General features: G+C 38.0%; 3 protein-coding genes across 3 annotated transcripts; 2 read left to right on the top strand and 1 right to left on the bottom strand.

Moving 5' to 3' along the window:
• Nucleotides 1-568: 568 nt before the first annotated feature.
• On the bottom strand, nt 569-2,861 carry LOC122667458 ((3S,6E)-nerolidol synthase 1-like). Its single transcript, XM_043863730.1, has 6 exons — nt 2,754-2,861; nt 1,933-2,624; nt 1,615-1,833; nt 1,359-1,497; nt 964-1,212; nt 569-878 (listed from the first exon to the last, which is right to left on the bottom strand). Exons 1-6 carry the CDS (start codon nt 2,859-2,861, stop codon nt 582-584), a joined length of 1,704 nt encoding a protein of 567 aa, XP_043719665.1. The 3' UTR covers nt 569-581.
• An 8,063-nt stretch (nt 2,862-10,924) lies between these two features.
• Nucleotides 10,925-23,723, top strand: LOC122667457. Its single transcript, XM_043863729.1, has 12 exons — nt 10,925-11,472; nt 11,563-12,673; nt 12,847-13,125; nt 13,238-14,011; nt 14,100-14,279; nt 14,383-14,924; nt 15,181-15,232; nt 19,644-20,164; nt 20,256-21,366; nt 21,538-21,816; nt 21,935-22,975; nt 23,075-23,723. Exons 1-12 carry the CDS (start codon nt 10,961-10,963, stop codon nt 23,597-23,599), a joined length of 6,927 nt encoding a protein of 2,308 aa, XP_043719664.1. The 5' UTR covers nt 10,925-10,960; the 3' UTR covers nt 23,600-23,723.
• LOC122670023 lies at nt 14,022-14,951 on the top strand. The gene is made up of 2 exons (XM_043866959.1): nt 14,022-14,279; nt 14,383-14,951. Exons 1-2 carry the CDS (start codon nt 14,163-14,165, stop codon nt 14,923-14,925), a joined length of 660 nt encoding a protein of 219 aa, XP_043722894.1. The 5' UTR covers nt 14,022-14,162; the 3' UTR covers nt 14,926-14,951.
• Nucleotides 23,724-24,390: the final 667 nt, after the last annotated feature.

Genomic DNA, 24,390 nt, shown 5'->3' with positions numbered 1-24,390 from the left:
TTTAAACCGATGGCAGTGTGAGCAGAAGAAGTTCGTGGATGATAGATGATTGAAGAAGAGCATTGCAATGCTTGGACAACAGGAGATCAAGAGGTTCGTGGATGTGCTCCACTACATCTATATCATCATTATGTGCATCACCCCTAACTCCCATGGATTCGGATCCTACTGTACATTGTACGCCTTAAACACAGCAAAGCGAAAAAGACCGCCTTACCCCTGCCGGAAGATTGTATTACTGCTTGATTTTGCTTGTATTAATGAATCATGAACAGTTGGTGAACTCATGGTTGCTTTTGTTTTGTTTAATCACTGAAATGGAATGTCTGTCTTCCATCCTGTCTGAGAGTTTCACAGATGAGATCTTAGCTTAGGAATTGAAATAACTCTATAAAAGAAGCCGTGAGCTTATATAGCCTTTTATTTATTCCTTAATATACTACTAAAATATGAACATGTACAATTTTATTTCTACTCGATCAGCTGAATATTCTAATTGATGATCATGACACTCATTTAATTATTATTTTATGCATGACATGCATGTTGCCCTTCTGCAATTAACATAGATTTTCGATGAATTAGAAAGGAACACTTTGGTAGAGCAGTGATTTGATATACTCGTCAAGGATTGGAAGGCTTTGGTTGTCATTGTAATTGTACATCAATGGAACTATTCTTGCAATATTAAGTGAGGCCCTTTTGAAGGAGGTTGAGAAATGGTTTTTTGAAATGCATTCTCTATTGAGTTGCTTCCATGAATCTGAAATCATTCCAAACACATGATCTTTTGGATTTTCATCAATTGAAGAACCCCCCTCTTGTTCCTTCATGTAACATTCTATATAAGATCCATCGTGTCCTTCTTGCTTCTCATCCTATCAATATTAATCAAACCACAAAACTTGATTAGAAAATTAATATATACATAAGTGGTCTTTATATAAAGATGTTATTATATACCTTGGCACTTCCCAAGTCATCCCATAGACGAAGAATTGTTGCAGTGCAAGTTATGAGTGGTGGATTGTGTTCCACACAATATACACTCTCCTTGGTTAGACCTTGGCCCAGTAGAAAGAACAAATGAGCTAAAACCAGAGGCACTCCTGAACTTATTACTCCATTCTCCAGGTACTCCTTCGAGTTAGGCACCATTTTAGACGCAAACCATTTGGCCTCTATTAGAAATGCGTCACAAAGGCTTGCCCACTGTACATATAATCAGGTTTATGAAAATTAATTAGCAGGTTTCTGACAAAACATATATACCATTTAATTAATTAGAACCACTACAAATTAAGTTAACACATTAATTATATATATATATATATAGGTGTTTATCGAAGTAAGTTTACCGCCGTCCGCAGGGTAGTGATGGAATTCCACCCATGTTGTTTAAGGACTATATCACTAATTTCATTGGTGATGTCGTCCAGAGCCTTGAAACAAATCTTCATGTATTCTGGCAGTTCCTCAATGGTGGTAGTCTCCCATCTATATATAGGTACAACAACAAATTCATTATTAATTAAATCGTTAATTAATCCTGAATTAATTTGATTGATCTAATGAGTACGGATAGGGGGGATTTGAGTATGCATGTAATCCTACCTGTTTACTGCTTCAGTGAAGAGAATGAGTTCTTGGAGTGTGCCTCGGACGTCAAAAATGTCATCAATAATATAAACAAGTGAGATGGGTTTTGTTAGCTCCATTCTTAGCTGGGAGTACTTTGGATCTGGGAGAGCTGTGATGGACCATAAATACCATTTTAGTGGTTGGTCTCTAGCAAACTTCAACTCCTGTGATAGACCCACCTCTCTCCACCACCTAACATACATATATGGCAAGACCTTTCATACAAACCAACCAAAAACCAAAAAACAAAAAAAAAAGAATAAAACTGGCCGGTCGGGTTAAAAAACTTACGTAAAAATCTGCAGGAGTTCTTGGTTGTATAAGGATTGAAGCATGTTATGATCCATCCTTGCAAGTTCCAGTACAAGACTGCTCCATCCATATGTGCCATGATGAGTACTACTAACGAGGTCGTAGTAGTAGTGTCTGGCCTTGAATCTAGCTAGGTTCTTGTGAAAGGGATGCTCTAAGGTATCATCTACAACTCTGGCTAGTAGTCCAGCTTCTAATTCCATCTTAGCAGTAGTAGTACTCATCTTAGCAGCAGTAGGGTGTTTGTGAGAGAAGTAGTTGGCTTCATCAAGTAGTAGTGTGTCTTCTCCTTCCATTCCAAAGTGTGAAGCTTCATATAAACTCGTCAGTCCTCTTGTGTCTTCACTCAATTCTTGTTTGAACTCTCCCTTCTTGTCCTTGAAGCTTTCAAAGACGCTTGTAGGAACAAAATAACCAGCTTGCCTCAGCAGTCGAAAATGCAGCGCGATTTCATGTAATTCCACTTTGTCGTCGGTAGATTTAAAGCAGCTTCCATAATAAAGCAGCAGCTTGTCTAAGAATATTTTGATCTCATCTTCAAAGTGGTAATCGATGCAAAGGCGTTGCAGTGCATCAACCATCATCATACACTCTAATGGTTCATCAACTACTTCACCCAGAATTCGCCTTATTTCCTCACATTTCTCATTGTGTTTGACCTGAATTTCAGCCTACAATAGTGTTCGAAAAGCAAGAAGAGTATTAAATTAGTTGTTGAACCCCAAAATATAAATATTATTAAACATAAAGTTACCCCATTTCTTAGAGAAACTAATTAAGAATTAATTTTCAATTCTTACCGTATTGACATCACTCCTGCTGGTTCGTTCACATTCTTGGGAACCTTTTGTGGGACATGGAGAAATGGAGGCACTGGAGGGGGCAGAAAGGTTACCACGGAAGGCCATTAAAGAATATTGAATTCTACAGAACTCGATCAACTTATTCACTGAATAGCAGGGAAATTCTTCTTAATGAAATCTTGACTGCCAAAAGGATTTTAATTTATAATAGCTTGAAAGTAGTACATGCCCTGTAGTGATCAGATATATCTGCCAGTAGAATCTAACTATTGAGGGCAAATGAGTAGTTTAACATCCATCCCCTGCTTTCACCCAAAAAATATCTACCTTTTATTTATAAACCCAAAAAAAAAAAAGAAAACCAAGAGAGATTTCTGCCTGAGAATGCGCTCATTGTACCCATATATAGTGCGCATTAAAGACAGACTACCATCCACAACACGTTTGTACGGTGTGATTTTATTTTTGGGGTGCCAGATTCTCTACGGTGCGCTGCTGGTTGCGGTCTGTGCGGTGCAGACTGAGTGTCGTGCGCAAAGATCGCCTTACCCTTGCCCAAACATCTTGACCGAGCAGGGATAAGACGATCATAGCACATGTAAACCAATCTACACCGCACAGGCCACCACAGACAGCTGGGCCGTAGACAATCTGAATTCAGATTTGTACAGTATGATAGTTGGAATTACTGAAAAGCTTTCTTGGAAAGCAAGCTCTATTATGTGCCACTCATCCTCAAATCATTGAGCACACCGTTACAGTAGCTTTACAGAACACTCCTGAATTACAAGTCCAAGTGTACAGATGGACCCATGGCAGGTGTACAAGTGGGGCCATAGGCTCAAGAGGTAATCTTCTTAACAGTGTGATTGATTGGTAGGAAAGGATAGGAAGATCTTTCCCAAAACTCCAATTATATTGTTTCTCAGTTCTCACATGAAAAATTGATTTCCTTCCCACACGTATCACATGGAGGGGTGATTCTTTGGCGGATCCATACATACCCTTTGTGTCTGCGCAGCACAGGCCGTTGGGCCAGGAGAGTCTGAGACCACACAAATATTTCAAGGCTTAGATAGGTTGGGCTAGCTTCTCAGCCTATGAACTAGGCTATGATTTAGATTTCCAGAGTAGGATCGATCCCCCAGCCTCAAGGTGTCAAATAATTTGTAACCATGGTTTGAGGTATCGTTATCTTATCAATACGATGGATCCTGATACCGAGTTGATACCATATCGGTGACAAGGTACAGACAAGGGGTGAAATGGTCAAAAAATCCATTCTTAAAGGAGAATTAGCGGCAAATTTGTCCAATATAGCTGATTCATATATGTTGATACCGATATGATACCGTATAGATTTTGAGTTGATCGATACCCGTTCCAATACCGTACACTAAAACCATGTTTGCAACCTTAGGCTTTTGCCCTTTAAATATTTTCCTAGTAAGGGTAACAATGTCCTTTCACATGTGTATTTGAAAAATATGCATGATAATGAGTTAACGACGTAATGATAAGTTACTTTCAATTTATTTTTGATAAACCTTTCATACCCTTATTGTAAAGAACTTTTTGGAATAAGACAAAGGCGAATGAAGGTTCAAGTTCTAAATACACCTATGAAGACCATAGATTGAATATCATAATTTGCATTTAGAAAAAAAAAAAAAAAAAAAGGTTGATAGGCTCATTAGGCTGCATGGCACCAACATCTAAATATAGGAATGGCGGATCCAACTCCTCTGTAACGCGGGGTGTGCTGCAGATTTTGTGGTACGGCATTAGAGCTCTTCACATGGATGAGCGTCTATTTGGACGGTGCAAATCAATCTGGAAATCTGAATTTCAAAATTAAAAAATCTTCATGTCCATTGCATGTGCACCACGCTCAGGATTTCTAGCTCAATCTGTGTTGTCCAAATGAAAGCTCGTACATGTGGCAAGCTCTGATGCGCACATCCCCACGTTACAGAGGAACCCAATTCCAAGAAGGATGAAATGGAGTCTGAATCCTCTACTTCCGTCTGCCCCTATTTCTGTGTGTGCCCTACACACAATGGGACGTGCAAAGACTGCCTTACCCCTGCCTGAATGTCTTGTCCAAGCGGGGGTAAGATGGTCTTTACGCACCTCGTTGTGTGTAGGACACACACGAAAATAAGGGCAGGCGGAAGTAGAGGATGTCGATTCAGGCGAAATGAGCATCACATCTCCATGAATTAAATATCCCACCTAATGGATAACCTCCTATTGGTGTAGAGGCCACGCATCTTAACAGCGATTCCCCTCACTTACATTCGTTACATATCATTGAATTGAATTAGTATATTAGACACATAGACAGGGTCGGACATGGTTCGAGATTCCCACACGATATTGGGCTCCTCACTTTCTCTCTCCACATAAAAGTCTTAACAGGTTGTGAAACACGAGGAGAGGGAATAAAAGTCAACAAAACAATAAAGGTGTTCAAGCCGGTTTTTTTATACCTACCGTACGAAATAAACAAACATCAACGCCTGCATGAAAATGAAAATGTTAGTAGTCAGTCAATTTTTTTGTGTCCCATTATTGACTCGCAGCTATTGTTGCATGGAAAATGTAGGTGGCTCTGCTCCGCCCCCTTGCCAATCTCATACTCTCACCGACTATTTTTTTCTTTGTCTTTTGATAGGTCGCTTAATTGAAAATAAATATTCCAACATTTTTCTTATTTTCTAATCCTTGTTGCAATTCAAACAAGTAATGAGAACTTATAAGTGATGGGGAGTTTATCAAAGACTTTATTAGGAAGTATATTGGAAGAATCCTGGCTGCCTTTGAAAGTAGGAATCCTCAGCCTCTATAATTGGCCTGAAGTTCTCATTCATATATAATGGTTATGTCCAGAACCTCTTTGTATTCACGACACGATAGATTCTGCAGCATCAAAAGATCTTGAGCAACACTGCAATATTATTGAAATGGATGTCATATTTCTTACAATTTCTACCCTAAAATCCTCTCTCCCCCTGGAACCCCTCCCCCAAAATAAATAAATAAATAAATAAAGTAGCGGCACAAGCCTCTATGCCATGATAGATTTTTTTGCAGTATGTGAAAATCTTGAGAAACAAATATGGGAGAGGGTTCCCTACACTTAGGGATGTAAATTGATCGAATTCGGCTCGAATTTATTACTATCTGAATTTGAATCCGTTTACCGAATGACATATCCGTATCCGATTTGATATTCGACAAAATTTTAAAAACTAATATCATATTCAAATTTGGGAGTTTGTCGGATATCCAGATGTTGTCCGATTCGAAAAAGTATCCGATTAGTAAATGAATCTGACCTATATCGACTCATGGTTAGGGTTTGGACTTGGACTTAGGATTAGACATATTACCAAAATATCCTTATAAATTTTTTTTTATCATAAGGGTAATATAATAATATATCATATGTTTTTACAAAATATTAAATTAATTGCAATTTATAATCGGATAGTAAATTAACCAAATATTATCAGGTCCAAAAGAAATATCTGAATCTAAATCCAAATTCTTTTAGATAGATTCAGATATTTTTCGAAAACCAAAATTCCGGATTCGAAAACCACTAAACAGATTTGAACATAGATTGGATATGGATTTTCAACCATCCATTTACATCCCTACCTACATTGCACGAGTGTAGTTTCAGGCGAATGAGGAAACCCCCTTTGAAATCTGACAATAGGAGGAAGGATATCTATGATATATCACCCTCTCACATGAACAGTGACATTTGAGGGGGTTGCACAATTTCATTTTTTACCCAGCATTATGCACAATATTTACCCCACAAATTTTTACTTAAATGAACTCCATGTTTCTTAAAACGTGAACCCTAAAATCCCCTCCCCCCAACCCCCATGAGAAGGGTGAAGGTAGCAAACCTAGGTCCATCTGCCACATGGCAGTTTAGGTGGGGCTCAAATTCTTTTGTAAAAGGTGGACTCCGCATCCTCACCCTAGTTATGTGGACAAGTTTGAGATGAACCCAACTGTACCAAGTGTCAAAAAATAAAACAAAGAAAACTGATGCAAAAACACATTTTGAAGAATTCTAGACCAATGAACAGTTACTTGCTCATTTGATCGATGACTTGCAAGTAGAATGCATGCCCTCGGGAGGTCAACAAATCAAGCCGGAGACTACTTCTTCAGAGCCTCGTTACACAAAGAAAGATCTGAACGCTGATCCACTCCAGACGGAGGTCTCGAGGATCCGTGTGCTTGCTCTGCCTCCAGCCCTCCACACGATCACAGCTGGGCTGCATGCGCATCATTAGCCCAAATACGTAGAATCAAATCTACGAATGGAATATAAACACGTGGCAAGAAGCTGCCTGAAGTTGAATTCAGGCATGTGGTTCACCGGGACCTGGCTCTTTTGCATCCGGGCAGCCGGGCTGCATGTGCAGCGCGAGACTGAAGGCAGCACTCTTTGACCGCTTTACCCCTGCCCAAGCGCCTTGCCCAAGAATGGGTAAGGCGATCAAAGCGCAGCGCCTTGAGTCTGGCGCTGCACATCCAGCCGGGCTGCCCGGATGCACATGATCTTTTTCTGGTTCACCGAGGCTCTAGTGACCAATGGTTTGAGGAATGGAATCAGATCTGCCCGGTTGTTCGTATCGATATCGGTCTGATACCAATTTCTGATCAATACGATACCAACCCAGGGTACTGACCAAGGGCAAAAATGTATATAAAACCTTTTTTTTTTTTACTGAAATTCAGTGGTAAAACAGTGCAGCTGAAACAATAGGATGGAGAAGCCTATAGGGCTGCAAAAGGGTCTAGTTGGGCCAAGCTTTTTAAAATTTCAGCCCAACCCTGAGTCCCCTTAGCTAAGCCTAGGCCCGGCCCAAACCTCACCCGCCCTTAAGGTCAAGCCGTGCTGACCCTTATTATTGGTTGTGATCATGAGGAGGGAGAAGGGAGATTCATGGGCTGGGTTGGGCCAAGAAAAAATTATCAATTTACATAAAATAATATTATAATAAAATATATTATATTACTCATTATATTCATATATAATATATTATATAACAAAATATGTGTGACGTTTAAAGTTTATAATATATATATTATATCAATATATAGTTTATAGTATAACTTAAAACATGGCTAGGTTGGGTCGGGTCAGGCTCAGCCCAAGGCCTCAACCATGGCCCGACCCAACCCTGACTCAGGGTCAGAAACTTCTAGCCTTGACCCACCCTCAAGGTCAAGGTATCTCAGTACAAGTCTTTTTCGAGCTCAGGGCAAGCCAAGGCCGGTTCGGGCCGAAAGGGCAAACTTGCATCTTTAGAGGAAGGTGTTCAACAAGCACCCCATAGAGAAATCGAAGAACTTGTGTTTCATTGACTTTAGGGGTGTCAATTGATCGATCTGATTGAGTTTCAGTGTGAGAAAAGGTAAATCTGAAACCAAACAAACAAGGGAAGGTTCAGATTCAGTCGTTTTGATTTTGGTCCGGCTTGGATTTGGTTTAATTAATTCAGTTTTCTCTCATCTGTTTGTTATCGGTCTGGTTTACCATTTATATATTATACATAAACTTAAAGAAAAATACATGTGTTTTTTTTAATGATTTTCCGATTGATATCAGTTTCTAATCGGTTTGAGTTCATTTTAATTCAAATTTCAGTTGGTTTCAGTATGGTCCGGTTTTTCTAATCGATTTCATAATACCCCATTCCAAATCAAACCAATAAAGAATCAATTTAACAAGGTGGATTGAGATGCCTAACATCTTTCATAGACAGCAACCCGACAAGAACACAATCTTTTGATCAAATCAGTTCATATGAAATCATGTTTTTTATGTGGGTCTTGGACCCTAATCTATGAGATGACTCCTTATTTCTTCTCTCTTAAGAGAAGAATAAGATTTCTTTTAAAACTACGGACAAAATTCATTGTTCTCCCACTTAAAAGTGAGATATTGGGAATACAGGCAGTCCAAGTTTCAAACGTATTTCATGTTATTCTATCAAAAAGCAAAAGGTTCTCTAATTGTGGATGTTAATTTTGTTGTGGACTTTGTTATCAATCTTCTCAACTAGCAAAGGCAATTGTTAGTTGTTGGTGTAGTTGTTTGGTATCCTTTCAAGTTGTTGAGTGCCAAGAGACCTTAAAGGTGTGGCGGCTGCATAGAAATAGGAAAGGATTTTTAGGTTTGGCGCGTTGGTCAAGTGTTCACTTGTTGAACGTTTGGTCACGGGTTCAAGTCCTGGAAACAACCTCTTTGGAAATAGGGGTAAGGCTGTGTACATTTGATCCTCCCTAGACCCTGTTAAACGCGGGAGCCTTCTGCACTGGGTACTGCCTTTTATTTTATTTTTAAGGCTTGTGTGGACCAGTGGTATCTATGATCTAAACATGTGTCTATACAATAATAATACTTCAGCTTTATTCTAACTAAATAGGGTTTATTACATGGATTCTTACCATCAATTAGTTTTATTCAAGGTCATACTTAATACAAGGTTTAAATTATGGGAAACAGTTTTCTGTACGGGAGTGTGGCCTACACTAGCACTCTCATGTGTCTATCTCTCTCCTCCTTAAAACAAAGGGGCAGAGCTGTCTTTTTATATGGGAAGGAGAGAGATAGACTCGTGGGAGTGTTGGGATAGACCAAACTTCCGGACAGAGTTCTTTTTCCCTTAAGTTATATATATCTTTCCTCACTTCTTCCAGAGTCATTTTAAGTTTTTCCCTACTCTTTTAGCTCATTTAATCAAATCACTCCTTTGTATAAGAGTATACAAAGGCCGCCATTGAACATTGTCATGTCACCTCAAATAACTTTCTTGTAAATTTATAATGTAGCAGAACTACTCCCAAATTAGAGCCAATTTGATCATTCCTTACATTAATGCAACTACACTGAATTTGTTAATATCCATCATACAATACTTTGGACATACCTCTTCACTTCATCCATATTATTTTTTTAATTCCTTGTAAAACATCATTTTCTATATCACCTTGTAAACACCTACATTTCTATTAAGAAAAAATTACAAAAGGGTAATGTGGCAGGTAATTTTGACTATTGGATATATTAAAAAAAATATCGATGTTCTTTGTGGGAGTGTGGCCCATGTGCGCATGTGGGGGCCCATGAGAACACACGCATTGACATCATGGGGGTTAGAATTTCTGCCTTTCATAGGGGTGGGGCAGTCATTTCACCCCATCTGTGTCTAGGCGTGGATGGTATAATCTCCCACAGAAAACTTTTCTCCATTAAAAAATATTATAAATTAATTATATATCAAATATTATAATCAATTTTATTTATTGACATCTTCTATTGGATTACTTTTTCATCGGTCCATATATTGGTATTCATCTTCCCATTATTTTGTCAGTTATAGCTCCAAATTTGACAAGGTCTACCATGTGACAGGAAATGTATGCACATCTAAGAGTACAGATAAAAAAAACCTTCTCCCCATGGTTTTAGTGCACAGTATCAGATTGGATATTCCTCACTTTCAAAACCAATACGATATCGATAAGGTATCAGTATGAAACAGCGACAAATTTATCCCCCTTTTTTTTTTAAAACAAAAAAAGAAAAAAAAAATTTTTGATGAAAGTGTAATCACACCAATACAATATCGATAAGAATTTTTTTTTTTTTGTTATTTTACCATTTGTCCATACTGTTTTACTGATACAGTATTGATCACCTTCAAAACCGTACAATCTCAACCGTACCAGACGATCCGACACCGATACCTCAAACCATGTTCTGCCGACATCTCAATATTGTGTATGTTAGTTTGGATACATTTATAAGACCATGGAGCAATTGGTCATATGAGACATGACTCAATGAAAGGATAGCACGGAGTCACTGACTTGTTGCACAAGCAATCAAGGACCATATATTTATGTCATTCTCAACCTCTTCATCATCAATTTCTTAATTCATAATTAATTCTTAGCACAGTTTGAAAAAAGTAAAAGGAAGAAATGATGTGAGATTCCAATCATTAAAAAAATATATAATTAAGGTATATTTATTGTTCTATGTTAGAAACATGTTGAGTAAATTGTGTGAGTGCCTCCATATATCATTCTGAAGACAAACCATTTGCAGGAATTCCTCATCCTCATCCATCAAAGTTCCTAATCTCAAGTGATACTACACTATGGCCTTCAAGAGGACCCAAAAAGACTCTTCTTCATACTCTACCCATAAGCTTCAATGGAATCAGGATGTTTTCTTGAGTTTCAGTGAAGATACAAAAGAAAACTTCACCTACCACCTCTACAACGCATTGGTTGGAAGAGGAATCAACACCTTTAAAGGTGATGGAATACAGTGGACAGGTGAGGAGATTTCCTCAGAACTGCTGAAAGAAATTGAAGAATCGAGGATTGCCATTGTTGTTTTCTCAAGAAACTATGCTTCTTCAAGATGTTGTCTTGATGAGCTTGTGAAGATTCTTGACTGCAGAAGCAGGATTGGTCAAACTGTTCTTCCTGTTTTTTATGATGTCTGTCCTTCAGATGTAAGAAATCAAACTGGTAGTTTTGAGGAAGCATTTATCAAACATGTTGAAGCTTTCAAGGAGAAGATGGAGAAGGTGGCGAAGTGGCGAGAAGCCCTCAAGAAAACAGCCAATTTATCTGGTTGGCATCTACAAAATATTGCTAATGGGTAACCTCTGTTCTCCAGTATTTTTTTTTAAGCCTTTAATTGATTCACTAACTGTGTGTTTATTGTGCTTCCATTTCTTACTTGAATCAGAACTGACAAGCAGGAGCAAACATTTATCCAGAAAATTATTAAAGAGGTCTTGACAAAAGTAAAGAGATCACCATTGCATATTGCCAATTATCCTGTTGGAATTGATTTCCGTGTATCATATGTGAAAGGAATGTTAAATTTGTCTTCATTGGATATCCACATTATCGGGATTTGTGGTATGGGTGGATTAGGCAAAACAACCATTGCAAAGGCAGTTTATAATCAAATTCATCAAAGATTTGAGGGTCATAGTTTCCTTGCAAATGTTGGAGAAGTTTACAAAAAACCCAATGGTCTAATCCAATTACAGGAACAACTCCTTTCTGATATCCTCTTGAAGGATAACTTAAAGATCAGCAATGTTGCTAGAGGAATAAGTTTGATCAAGCAAAGGTTATCCAATAGAAGGGTTCTTGTTATTCTTGATGATATAGATCAACCAGACCAATTGATTGGATTAGCTATTAATCGTGATTGTTTTGGTATGGGAAGTAGAATTATTATCACATCACGAAGTTATCAGTTGCTAGAGGGGGTTGAAGTCGACGAAATATATGAGCTTCACGAGTTGAATCAGTATGAATCTCTTGAACTTTTTAGTTGGCATGCTTTCAGAAGAGATTGTCCTATAAATGGTTACATGGATCTTTCAAAAGATATAGTAGGCAATGTTGGAGGACTTCCATTAGCTCTTGAGGTTTTGGGCTCTTTTATGGTGGACAAAAGAAGCATACCTGAATGGGAGGTTGCATTAGCCAAATTAAAAAGAACTCCTCATAATCAAATCGAAGAGAAACTTCAATTAAGTTTTGATGCATTAGATGATGAACAGAAAGATACCTTCCTCGATATTGCTTGTTTCTTTGTTGGAATGAACAAAGACTATGTAATTAAGATACTTGATGGATGCGGTTTCTTCCCACATATTGGGATTAGTGTCTTAAATCGAAGATCCCTTATAAGCATTGGTGAAAATAATGAGTTAAAGATGCATAATCTTCTTCAAGACATGGGAAGGAAAATTGTTTTTGAAGAATCCCCTGAAACGCCTGGAAGGCGTTCAAGATTGTGGTTCCATGAGGATGTTTGTGAAGTATTGACAAAACATGAGGTAATTAGCACAATCAAATCCTTGTCCTCTTTAACTTAGGGTGTTATTTGTGATTTACTAACTAGATTCTATGAGCTAACAAGGAACCAAATCTATTAAAGTGACCATCCTAAATATTTCTCAGTCTATTTTGTATGTTTATCCTTTATTAACTAGATTTTATTTGTTAATAGGGAACCAATTCTGTTGAAGGCCTCATCCTAAATATTTCTCAATTCGAGGACATATCTGTTACTACTAAAGCATTTGCAAATATGCATAGATTAAGACTACTCCAACTCAATTGTGAACACCTAAGGGGATCAGGGTTTGAACATCTCTCTAAGGAGTTAAGATGGCTTTGTTGGCATGGATTCCCTTTGAATTCTCTACCCACCAATTTTGATCCGCAGAATCTTGTTGTCCTTGACATGCAAAATAGCAATGTTAAAGAAGTTTGGAAGGAAGCCAAGGTATGAAAATAATTTCAAAATTTTTTTGCTTACATGTACTGAATTGTATATCTTTTAAATGGAAATTTATTTCTTTTCTTCTTTTCTTTTTGGTGATAATATGCAGGTGCAGCTGTTCAAAAGGTTGAAAATCCTGAATCTTAGTCATTCGCGTTATCTAACAAAGTCCCCCAACTTCTTAGGACCTCATAGCCTTGAGATATTGAACCTTGAAGGCTGTACTAGTCTGGTTGAAGTTCACAAATCGATTGGATATCTTGACAAGCTTGTGGTCTTGAATCTGAAAAACTGCAATAACCTTAAGAATCTTCCAAGCAGCATTTGTAAGTTGGTATCTCTTGAAAAACTTGATCTCTCCGGGTGCTCAAATCAGCCAGTTCGATCTAAGTCATGGTACCCATCCTTCCATTTTTTGGGTTCACCAAGAAAAAGGCCTTTGCTTCCAGCTTTCTCTGGATTAAGCTCTTTAAGAAACTTAAATCTATCTTACTGCAATCTATCAGAAGAACAGCTTCCCAATGATTTCAGTAGGTTATCTTCATTGGAACAACTATATTTAAGAGGAAACAGTTTCTGCACACTACCAACCAGCATCAGTCATCTTTCCCGCCTTATGACCCTTGATTTGAATGAGTGCAGAAATCTAGAACTACTACCAGACCTTGCCTCAATGAACTTGGATCTACAAGATTGCACATCACTAGAGAGATTACCAGCAAACATTAGTGGCCTTTCTAAACTTATGTTTCTTCATTTGAATGGATGCATAAAGCTGCGGTCGCTCCCAGAGCTTCCATCAAGTTTGTTATGGTTGAAGACTTCTGGTTGTACATCTTTAGAGGAAATACCAAAGGTTTTGGAAGCTACATTCATTACAAGGCTTAAATTTTAACTATGACCACTTCTGTAACCTACCGGAAGACATAAGTTTCCATCCTCGACTTCTATGGCTACTTTTGGATGGCTGTACAAAGCCTCTATCATTGCCAAAGCTTCCATCAAGTGTACAAAGCTTGTTTATAGATGGTTGCACATCAATGGTGCTTAAGGAAGTTGAGGTCCAGAGGCTGAAGACCTCACAATCTATATCAGCCATCCACATGGATGAGTGCCATCATCTGGAGAACACTTTCAGGAAGAAGAGCCCTTTCCAGGTCTCTCTCTCTCTATATATATATATCTATCTATCTATCTAGCTATCTATCTATCTATCTACATTGTTCAAGTGTTAAGACATCTTTGAATTCTGTGAAACAGGGTATACATAGGACTTTTGAGGTCTTTGGTCCTGGGAGTGAGATTCCAGAGTGGATGGCTCATCAGAGTACAGGGTCTTCAATATCTTTTGAGGTATCTCCGCATTTGGGTTGTAAGTTAGAAGGGTTGGATGCATCTGCTGTTTTTGCAGTTGAAGAAGAAGAAGATGACAATAGGGTTAATGCAAACCCTATCATTTTTAATAAAACCACAGGTATTAAATGGGAATGGATTGGTGGAATACCGTATATCCCAAGCTCAAACTATCAAGATCAAATGTGGGTGTGCCATATTCCATTTGCTAGTCTTTATGTTCAGTTAGGTGGTGAACGTGAATTTGAGGCTCAAGCAGGGGATCAATTGGAATTCTCAATAAATTTTGAAATTGTGGATTTTGAAGAAGCGAGAGTGCAGGTGAAGAAATGTGGAGTCTTGCAGGTACACAAGCCAGATGAGGAGGAAACAGGATTGAACAAAGACCAATCAATGATTCAATACACTTCAGATGATATTGTTGTCAATGAAGAAGGATCACTTCACTAGTAGTTTACACAAGAGATAAGAACAACAGAGGAGGCCATGCATGATGAAGATGAGGAAGGATCTAGTAGTGATTCTCATATCAAACGGTTGAGGATGGAGCAGTGACTGTAACTGATTCTCTAACAATTGAACCCATTCATCTCCATTGGAGACATTATTGGATGGTAGCCGAGTGTTTTTCCCTTTTATATAATAAGAACTTATCAGTTTGCACTCTCATTAGATGTGTCTCAAGGTGATTTGGGGGTTGTACAGTTGGTTTGTTGATGCTGGGGATTCTCTAGCCTTTCAGTTTGTGCAAATGAAAGTACATCGATCTCCAGTTCTTAGATTGTCCAATTAATGTTTCCACTTTTGCTATGGTTTTGCATAGTGATTCGAATGACACAAAATGTTGGTGACATTTCTTAAATTCCCTTTTCCATGTCACCACCAAAAAGATTCTGTCCAGCACTCTGCCTGGGCTGCATGTGCAGCAACAGACTAAGTGAGGTGTGAAAAGACTGCCTCACCTCTACCATATGAGAATAAAACAAAAAGAACCCATGGCTACCTCTTCTAGCTCCCTTGAGTGAGCCAACCAACCATCTCTTTACAATCAGTTCAAACTTTTATCTCTTCCCACCTTTGCTTTTTTTGTCTCAAACAGTTTTTGTAATATATTTCAAATTTTCATATCCTGTGCGCTCTTTACAAATTCATGATTCGTAAAAGCCACAAGTAACTTTGAGTTATATAAAGCAAAATTGATGGTCATCCACCATCTTAAATTTTTTTTTTTTTTTTTGTTGTCATAGCTGACATCACAAATAATTACTAGACGATACACAGGTGATAAACAAAATGTAAAATTAACTGAGAGCTAATAGAGATTTTAGAATAACACCTGGTTTCAAGTATTAGATTTGAAACCCTTTGTACAATGAGTAAGAGAGCCTAAGACAACAAAAAAAAAAAAGGGATGTTCTAGGTATCCTAGCCATTGAGATAACGGTGGGCCCAATCAAGTTTCCCGTGGATTTACTGAACCTTGATTCGATTTAACTTCGAGAAATATAATATCGATCAGCTTTTGAAATCTTCTTTGCAGATGGTTTCGATTGGTGGGAGCTTGCCCAATTTGGAAGAGCCGATGCCAATACGGCCGGGAATGCAAATGAAGAAGGAAACTTCAGAGTCCGACGTCTCTTTGAAGAAGAAGTAGCAGCAATAATTGAGGACAAGGAGTCGCTTCCAAGTCCACAGGATTTGATCCACTAGTAATATATCATCATCAGATACTTGGTATAAATTGTAAACATGTAATTAAGGAGCTGTATTAAGGGTGATACCTACCTGTAGGAACAAAATAACCAGCTTGCCTTAGCAGTCGAAAATGCAGCGCGATTTCATGCAATTCCACTTTGTCATCAGTTGATTTAAAGCTGCTTCCATAATAAAGCAGCAGCTTGTCTAAGAATATTTTGATCTCATCTTCAAAGTGGTAATCGATGCACAGGCGTTGCAGTGCATCAACCATCATCATACACTCTAATGGTTCATCCGCAAGTTCACCTCTAGAATTCGCCTTATTTCCTCACAGTTCTCAATGGGCCAGACTTGGGCTAAGACATCCCAACCTGATCTTGGCCTCAATCGGGCCTCAGTTGACACCTGGGGACAAGAGCTGGGTCTGGATTCGTAAAACCTGGCCCAGCCTACCCTGTTGCACCCCTAATCAACTACCTGATGTGCTTTTTATTTGGTGTCAAAAACCATAGAACAAGAAGAGTAAAGAAAGTGTGTTAATTAGAGATGAAAGGAACATTGACAGTATTTGTTCTTCCAGATTCATATTGGGTACTGGTTGGTGGAAATGGACAAGGGATGGAGGCAAAGCTGCTACATGCAGATGAGGGATATTCTGAATAATATCCTGCATGCCCACGTCACAAATCTCTGCTCCAGCTATCCGTGGAACCAAACGAGTGGTTTATCATCAACTTGTCCCCAAGAGGGATTTTTTCTGTCGGGGGCATAGGTCATTAATTTCGCCAATTTTTTTTTTTTTCCCTCGGCAGACGCCCCTCAAAAGGGGTTAGAATATATTACGCCCCTGACGGGAGACCCCGCTTTACAATGAATGTTTATCCTCTCAATTACATTGCATGTACTTGATATCAAGTACATCTAATAGAGGGATAGGGGCTAGGATAGTCATTTCTATTTTCTCTGTTAAATGTACTTGATGTCAAGTACAGACAGTGTAATTGAGAGGATAAAAATTTGCTTTATAATACATAACAATACCTCAGTTAATTGCCTAGTGTATCTTGAAGCAATCGTCCATTTAGCAATACAATAAACCAAAACATTTTCCACGTGAAGGGGGGGGGGGCCCACCTTTTATAGGTGGTACTCAAAACCGCCTATTCATTTCTCTTTTATAAACATAGAGAAGGTGGAGTTACAATGCAATACTCACACTTTAGTGATAGTACAAAATATATACTACAGTTTGTTGTAGTCGTACCCAGTGCACAAGGCTCCCGTATTTAGCAGGGTCTAGGAAAGGTCAAATGTACGCAGCCTTACCCCTGTTTCTAAAGAAGCTATTTCCAGAACTTAAACCTGTGATCAAGCACTCAGCAAGTGAGCACTACACGATTCTCTCTTCCCTAAATCAATACCAATTTCTCTTCCCTCAAATCTCTGTAGTACAATGCAATATTCTCTCTCTTAGTTAATTGCCTAGTATGTTTTATTTTTATAATTTATTTATGTAACTTATGGCATGAGATGTGTTAAAAAAAAAAAGACCAAATGAATAGAAAATTCGATTTAACAAGGTGGATTGTGATGCCTAACATCTTTCATAGACAGATACCCGACAAGAAGTCTATCTTTTGATCAATCAGTTCATATGAAATCATGTTTTTTATGTGGGTCCTAGACCCTAATCTATGAGATGACTCCTTATTTCTTCTCCGTTAAGAGAAGAATAAGATTTCTTTTAAAACTACGGACAAAATTCATTGTTCTCACACTTAAGTGAGATATTGGGAATAATACAGGCAGTCCAAGTTTCAAACGTATTTCATGTTCTTCTATCAAAAGGCAAAAGGTTCTCTAATTGGGGATGTTACTTTAGTTGTGGACTTTGTTATCAATCTTCTCAACTAGCAAAGGCAATTATTAGTTGTTGGTGTAGTTGTTTGGTATCCTTGCAAGTTGCATGTTGAGTCTCAAGAGACTTAAGAATCAATTCTTCTGAATTTTTATCGTATGTAGTTACTGCACGGTGCAGTGCTGCATCGTGCGACAGCTGCAGAGGCCATGTGCACCATGTGGAGCTCTCTATGCCACATGGCCTCTGCTGCACCACACGATACAGTACTACACCGTACAACAACAGGAGAGGATGACGAATCCAATTCTTCTACCCTTGATATTGCGGAGGAATATTTGCACCTCACCTCCCTTTCCTTCCCCCTCTCTTGTAATAGTTACCCTTTCTCTTAGGTACACCAATTCCACAATTATAATAAGCCATTCTCACCCATCAATGGAACCCCATACTTACTATTAGAGAATTTCACCCATTATTAGCTAGTACGTAAACCCTAATATTACAAAGTTTAGCCACTTATTAGCCTGCCACATGGCAGTTTCAAGTTTGTTCAGTTAAAGGTGCGGCTGCATAGAAATAAGAAAAGACTTTTAGGTCTGTGTGGACCACTCGTATCTATGATCTAAACATGTGTCTATACAATAATAACTTTATAAAAAAAAAAGAGTCTATACAACAATAATAATTCAGCTTTATTTCAACCAAGTAGGATCTCTGACATATGGATCCTTACCATTCAATGAGCTTTATTCAAAATCAATACGATACCGATATCTGTTAAGGATGTAAATGGATTGGATTCCGGTTGGATAGTTCTATATCCGCATCTATATTTGGTCAGTTTTCGTATGGATTTGGATAGTGTTAAACGGATACGGACACAGATATAAATCGAATATTTTATCTGTTTACATGTAAATATAGCTTTTTGGATAGCTATAGCCTATCCGTATCCACATCCATTTAGCTTTTGGATGAATTCGGATAATGCTGAACGGATACGGACATGAATACGGAAACGGATTTTGACTATTCATTTACACCCCTAGTATCTGTACGAGGCAGCCATGTTAGATAAGTTTACCCTTGATTTTTTCTTAAAAAATAAGTATTTTATTATTTTACCACTTGCCTATACTGTTTCACCGATACAGTATCGATCACCTCCCGTGCAATATCAACCGTACCAGACAATCCGACACCGATACCTCAAACCATGTTTTGCCGACATCTCAATATTGCGTATGTTAGTTTGGATATATTTATAAGACCATGGAGCAATTGGTCATATGAGACATGACTCAATGAAAGGATAGCACAGAGTCACTGACTTGTTACACAAGGAATCAAGGAACATATATTTATGTCATTCTCAACCTCTTCATCATCAATTTCTTAATTCATAATTAATTCTTAGCACAGTTTGAAAAAAGTAAAAGGAAGAAATGATGTGAGATTCCAATCATTAAAAAAATATATAATTAAGGTATATTTATTGTTCTATGTTAGAAACATGTTGAGTAAATTGTGTGAGTGCCTCCATATATCATTCTGAAGACAAACCATTTGCAGGAATTCCTCATCCATCAAAGTTCCTAATCTCAAGTGATACTACACTATGGCCTTCAAGAGGACCCAAAAAGACTCTTCTTCATACTCTACCCATAAGCTTCAATGGAATCAGGATGTTTTCTTGAGTTTCAGTGAAGATACAAAAGAAAACTTCACCTACCACCTCTACAACGCATTGGTTGGAAGAGGAATCAACACCTTTAAAGGTGATGGAATACAGTGGACAGGTGAGGAGATTTCCTCAGAACTGCTGAAAGAAATTGAAGAATCGAGGATTGCCATTGTTGTTTTCTCAAGAAACTATGCTTCTTCAAGATGTTGTCTTGATGAGCTTGTGAAGATTCTTGACTGCAGAAGCAGGATTGGTCAAACTGTTCTTCCTGTTTTTTATGATGTCTGTCCTTCAGATGTAAGAAATCAAACTGGTAGTTTTGAGGAAGCATTTATCAAACATGTTGAAGCTTTCAAGGAGAAGATGGAGAAGGTGGCGAAGTGGCGAGAAGCCCTCAAGAAAACAGCCAATTTATCTGGTTGGCATCTACAAAATATTGCTAATGGGTAACCTCTGTTCTCCAGTATTTTTTTTTTAAGCCTTTAATTGATTCACTAACTGTGTGTTTATTGTGCTTCCATTTCTTACTTGAATCAGAACTGACAAGCAGGAGCAAACATTTATCCAGAAAATTATTAAAGAGGTCTTGACAAAAGTAAAGAGATCACCATTGCATATTGCCAATTATCCTGTTGGAATTGATTTCCGTGTATCATATGTGAAAGGAATGTTAAATTTGTCTTCATTGGATTTCCGCATTATAGGGATTTGTGGTATGGGTGGATTAGGTAAAACAACCATTGCAAAGGCAGTTTATAATCAAATTCATCAAAGATTTGAGGGTCATAGTTTCCTTGCAAATGTTGGAGAAGTTTACAAAAAACCCAATGGTCTAATCCAATTACAGGAACAACTCCTTTCTGATATCCTCTTGAAGGATAACTTAAACATCAGCAATGTTGCTAGAGGAATAAGTTTGATCAAGCAAAGGTTATCCAATAGAAGGGTTCTTGTTATTCTTGATGATATAGATGAACCAGACCAATTAATTGGATTAGCTATTAATCGTGATTGTTTTGGTATGGGAAGTAGAATTATTATCACATCACGAAATTATCAGTTGCTAAAGGGGGTTGAAGTCGACGAAATATATGAGCTTCATGAGTTGAATCAGTATGAATCTCTTGAACTTTTTAGTTGGCATGCTTTCAGAAGAGATTGTCCTATAAATGGTTACATAGATCTTTCAAAAGATATAGTAGGCAATGTTGAAGGACTTCCATTAGCTCTTGAGGTTTTGGGCTCTCTTATGGTGGATAAAAGAAGCATACCTGAATGGGAGGTTGCATTAGCCAAATTAAAAAGAATTCCTCTTAATCAAATCGAAGAGAAACTTCGATTAAGTTTTGATGCATTAGATGATGAAGAGAAAGATACCTTCCTCGATATTGCTTGTTTCTTTGTTGGAATGGACAAAGACTATGTAATTAAGATACTCGATGGATGCGGCTTCTTCCCATATACTGGGATTAGTGTCTTAAATCGAAGATCCCTTATAAGCATTGGTGAAAATAATGAGTTAAAGATGCATAATCTTCTTCAAGATATGGGAAGGAAAATTGTTTTTGAAGAATCCCCTGAAACGCCTGGAAGGCGTTCAAGATTGTGGTTCCATGAGGATGTTTGTGAAGTATTGACAAAACATGAGGTAATTAGCACAATCAAATCCTTGTCCTCTTTAACTTAGGGTGTTATTTGTGATTTACTAACTAGATTCTATTAGCTAACAAGGAACCAAATCTATTAAAGTGACCATCCTAAATATTCTCAATCAATTTGTATATTTATGCTTTATTAACTAGATTTTATTTGTTAATAGGGAACCAATTCTGTTGAAGGCCTCATCCTAAATGTTTCTCAATTTGAGGACATATGTGTTACTACTAAAGCATTTGCAAATATGCATAGATTAAGACTACTCCAACTCAATTATGTACACTTAAGGGGATCAGGGTTTGAACATCTCTCTAAGGAGTTAAGATGGCTTTGTTGGCATGGATTCCCTTTGAGGTCTCTACCTACCAATTTTGATCTGCAGAATCTTGTTGTCCTTGACATGCAAAATAGCAATGTTAAAGAAGTTTGGAAGGAAGCAAAGGTATGAAAATAATTTCAATTTTTTTTTTTGTTTACATGTACTGCTGATTTGTATATATATTAGATGGAAATTTATTTCTTTTGCTTCTTTTCTTTTTGGTGAGAATATGCAGGTGCAGCTGTTCAAAAGGTTGAAAATCCTGAATCTTAGTCATTCGCGTTATCTAACAAAGTCCCCCAACTTCTTAGGACCTCATAGCCTTGAGATATTGAACCTTGAAGGCTGTACTAGTCTGGTTGAAGTTCACGAATCTATTGGATATCTTGACAAGCTTGTGGTCTTGAATCTGAAAAACTGCAATAACCTTAAGAATCTTCCAAGCAGCATTTGTAAGTTGGCATCTCTTGAAAAACTCGATCTCTCCGGGTGCTCAAATCAGCTGGCTCGATCTAAGTCATGGTACTCATTCTTCCATTTTTTGGGTTCACCAAGAAAAAGGCCTTTGCTTCCAGCTTTCTCTGGATTAAGCTCTTTAAGAAACTTAAATCTATCTTACTGCAATCTATCAGAAGAACAGCTTCCCAATGATTTCAGTAGGTTATCTTCATTGGAACTACTATATTTAAGAGGAAACAGTTTCTGCACACTACCAACCAGCATCAGTCATCTTTCCCGCCTTATGATCCTTGATTTGAATGAGTGCACAAATCTAGAACTATTACCAGACCTTCCATCAATGAAATTGGATCTACAAGATTGCACATCACTAGAAAGATTACCAACAGACATTAGTGGTCCTTCTAAACTTTTTACTCTTCTTTTGGAAGGATGCATAAAGTTGCGGTCACTCCCAGAGCTTCCATCAAGTTTGATATGGTTGAGGACTTCTGGTTGTACATCTTTAGAGGAAATACCAAAGGTTTGGAAACTACATTCATTAGAAGGCTTAAATTTTAACTATGACCACTTCTGTAACCTGCCGGAAGACATAAGTTTCCATCCTAAACTTGGATTGCTACGTTTGGATGGCTGTACAAAGCCTCTATCATTGCCAAAGCTTCCATCAAGTGTAGAAAGCTTGTTTATAGATGGTTGCACATCAATGGTGCTTAAGGAAGTTGAGGTCCAGAGGCTGAAGACCTCACAATCTATGTCAGCCATCCACATGGATGAGTGCCATCATCTGGAGAACTCTTTCAGGAAGAAGAGCCCTTTCCAGGTCTCTCTCTCTCTCTCTCTCTCTATCTATCTATCTATCTGTCTATCTATCTATCTACATTGTTCAAGTGTTAAGACATCTTTGAATTCTGTGAAACAGGGATTATATAGGCGGTTTGAGGTCTTTGGTCCTGGAAATGAGATTCCAGAGTGGATGGCTCATCAGAGTACAGGGTCTTCAATATCTTTTGAGGTATCTCCGCATTTGGGTTGTAAGTTAGAAGGGTTGGATGCATCAGCTGTTTTTGCAGTTGAAGAAGAAGAAGATGACAATAGGGTTACTGCAAACCCTATAATTTTTAATAAAACCACAGGTATTAAATGGGTATGGATTAGTGGAAGATCGTATAGCCCAAGCTCAAACTATCGAGATCAAATGTGGGTGTGCCATATACCATTTGATGATCTTTATGTTTACTTAGGCGGTGAAGGTGAATTTGAGGCTCAAGCAGGGGATCAATTGGAATTCTCAATAAATTTTGAAATTGAGGATTTTGAAGAAGCGAGAGTGCAGGTGAAGAAATGTGGAGTCTTGCAGGTACACAAGCCAGATGAGGAGGAAACGGGATTGAAAGAAGACCAATCAATGATTCAATACACTTCAGATGATATTGTTTGTCAATGAAGGAAAGATCACTTCACTAGTAGTTTACACAAGAGATAAGAACAACAGAGGAGGCCACAATGAAGATGAGGAAGGATCTAGTAGTGATTCTCATGTCAAACGGTTGAGGATGGAGCAGTGACTGACTGATTCTCTAACATACACATCTCCTACAAATAGAACCCATTCATCTCCATTGGAGACATTATTGGATGGTAGCAGAGTATTTTTCCCTTTTATAATATGTACTTATCAGTTTCCACTCTCATTAGATGTGTCTCAAGGTGATTTGGGGGTTGTACAGTTGGTTTGTTGATGCTGGGGATTCTCTAGCCTTTCAGTTTGTGTAAATGGAAAGTACATCGATCTCCAGCTCTTAGATTGTCCAATTAATGATTCCATTTTTGCTATAGTTTTGCATCGTGATTCGAATGACACAAAATGTTGGTGACATTTCTTAAATTCCCTTGCCCATTGGTGTTGTGACCATACGATTGGACTTTTCTGTCATCTTTAACTTGCATCTCCTTTTGTATGGGGCCTTCACCCTTACCAATCTCGGGGTTCAAATAACAGAGTGAATACACATCATCAACGTAGCTGTTTAACTTTTTGACCCTGGTTCTCTTAGCTAACTCATGCGTGAAGACTTAGTCAATGATCTTGCATCTTATATGTACACATTTGGAAGAGTTGATAGTTTTAACACCATATGAGAGTAAAACAAAATGAACCCATGGCTACCCCTTCTAGCTCCCTTGAGAGGCAAGATGAAAGTAAAACACGATGAAACATTGGAGAATACAGTGAAA

This window comes from Telopea speciosissima, chromosome 7 (genome assembly GCF_018873765.1).
Source record: "Telopea speciosissima isolate NSW1024214 ecotype Mountain lineage chromosome 7, Tspe_v1, whole genome shotgun sequence".
NCBI lineage: Eukaryota > Viridiplantae > Streptophyta > Magnoliopsida > Proteales > Proteaceae > Telopea > Telopea speciosissima.
This window is presented reverse-complemented; position numbering and strand designations above follow the sequence as displayed.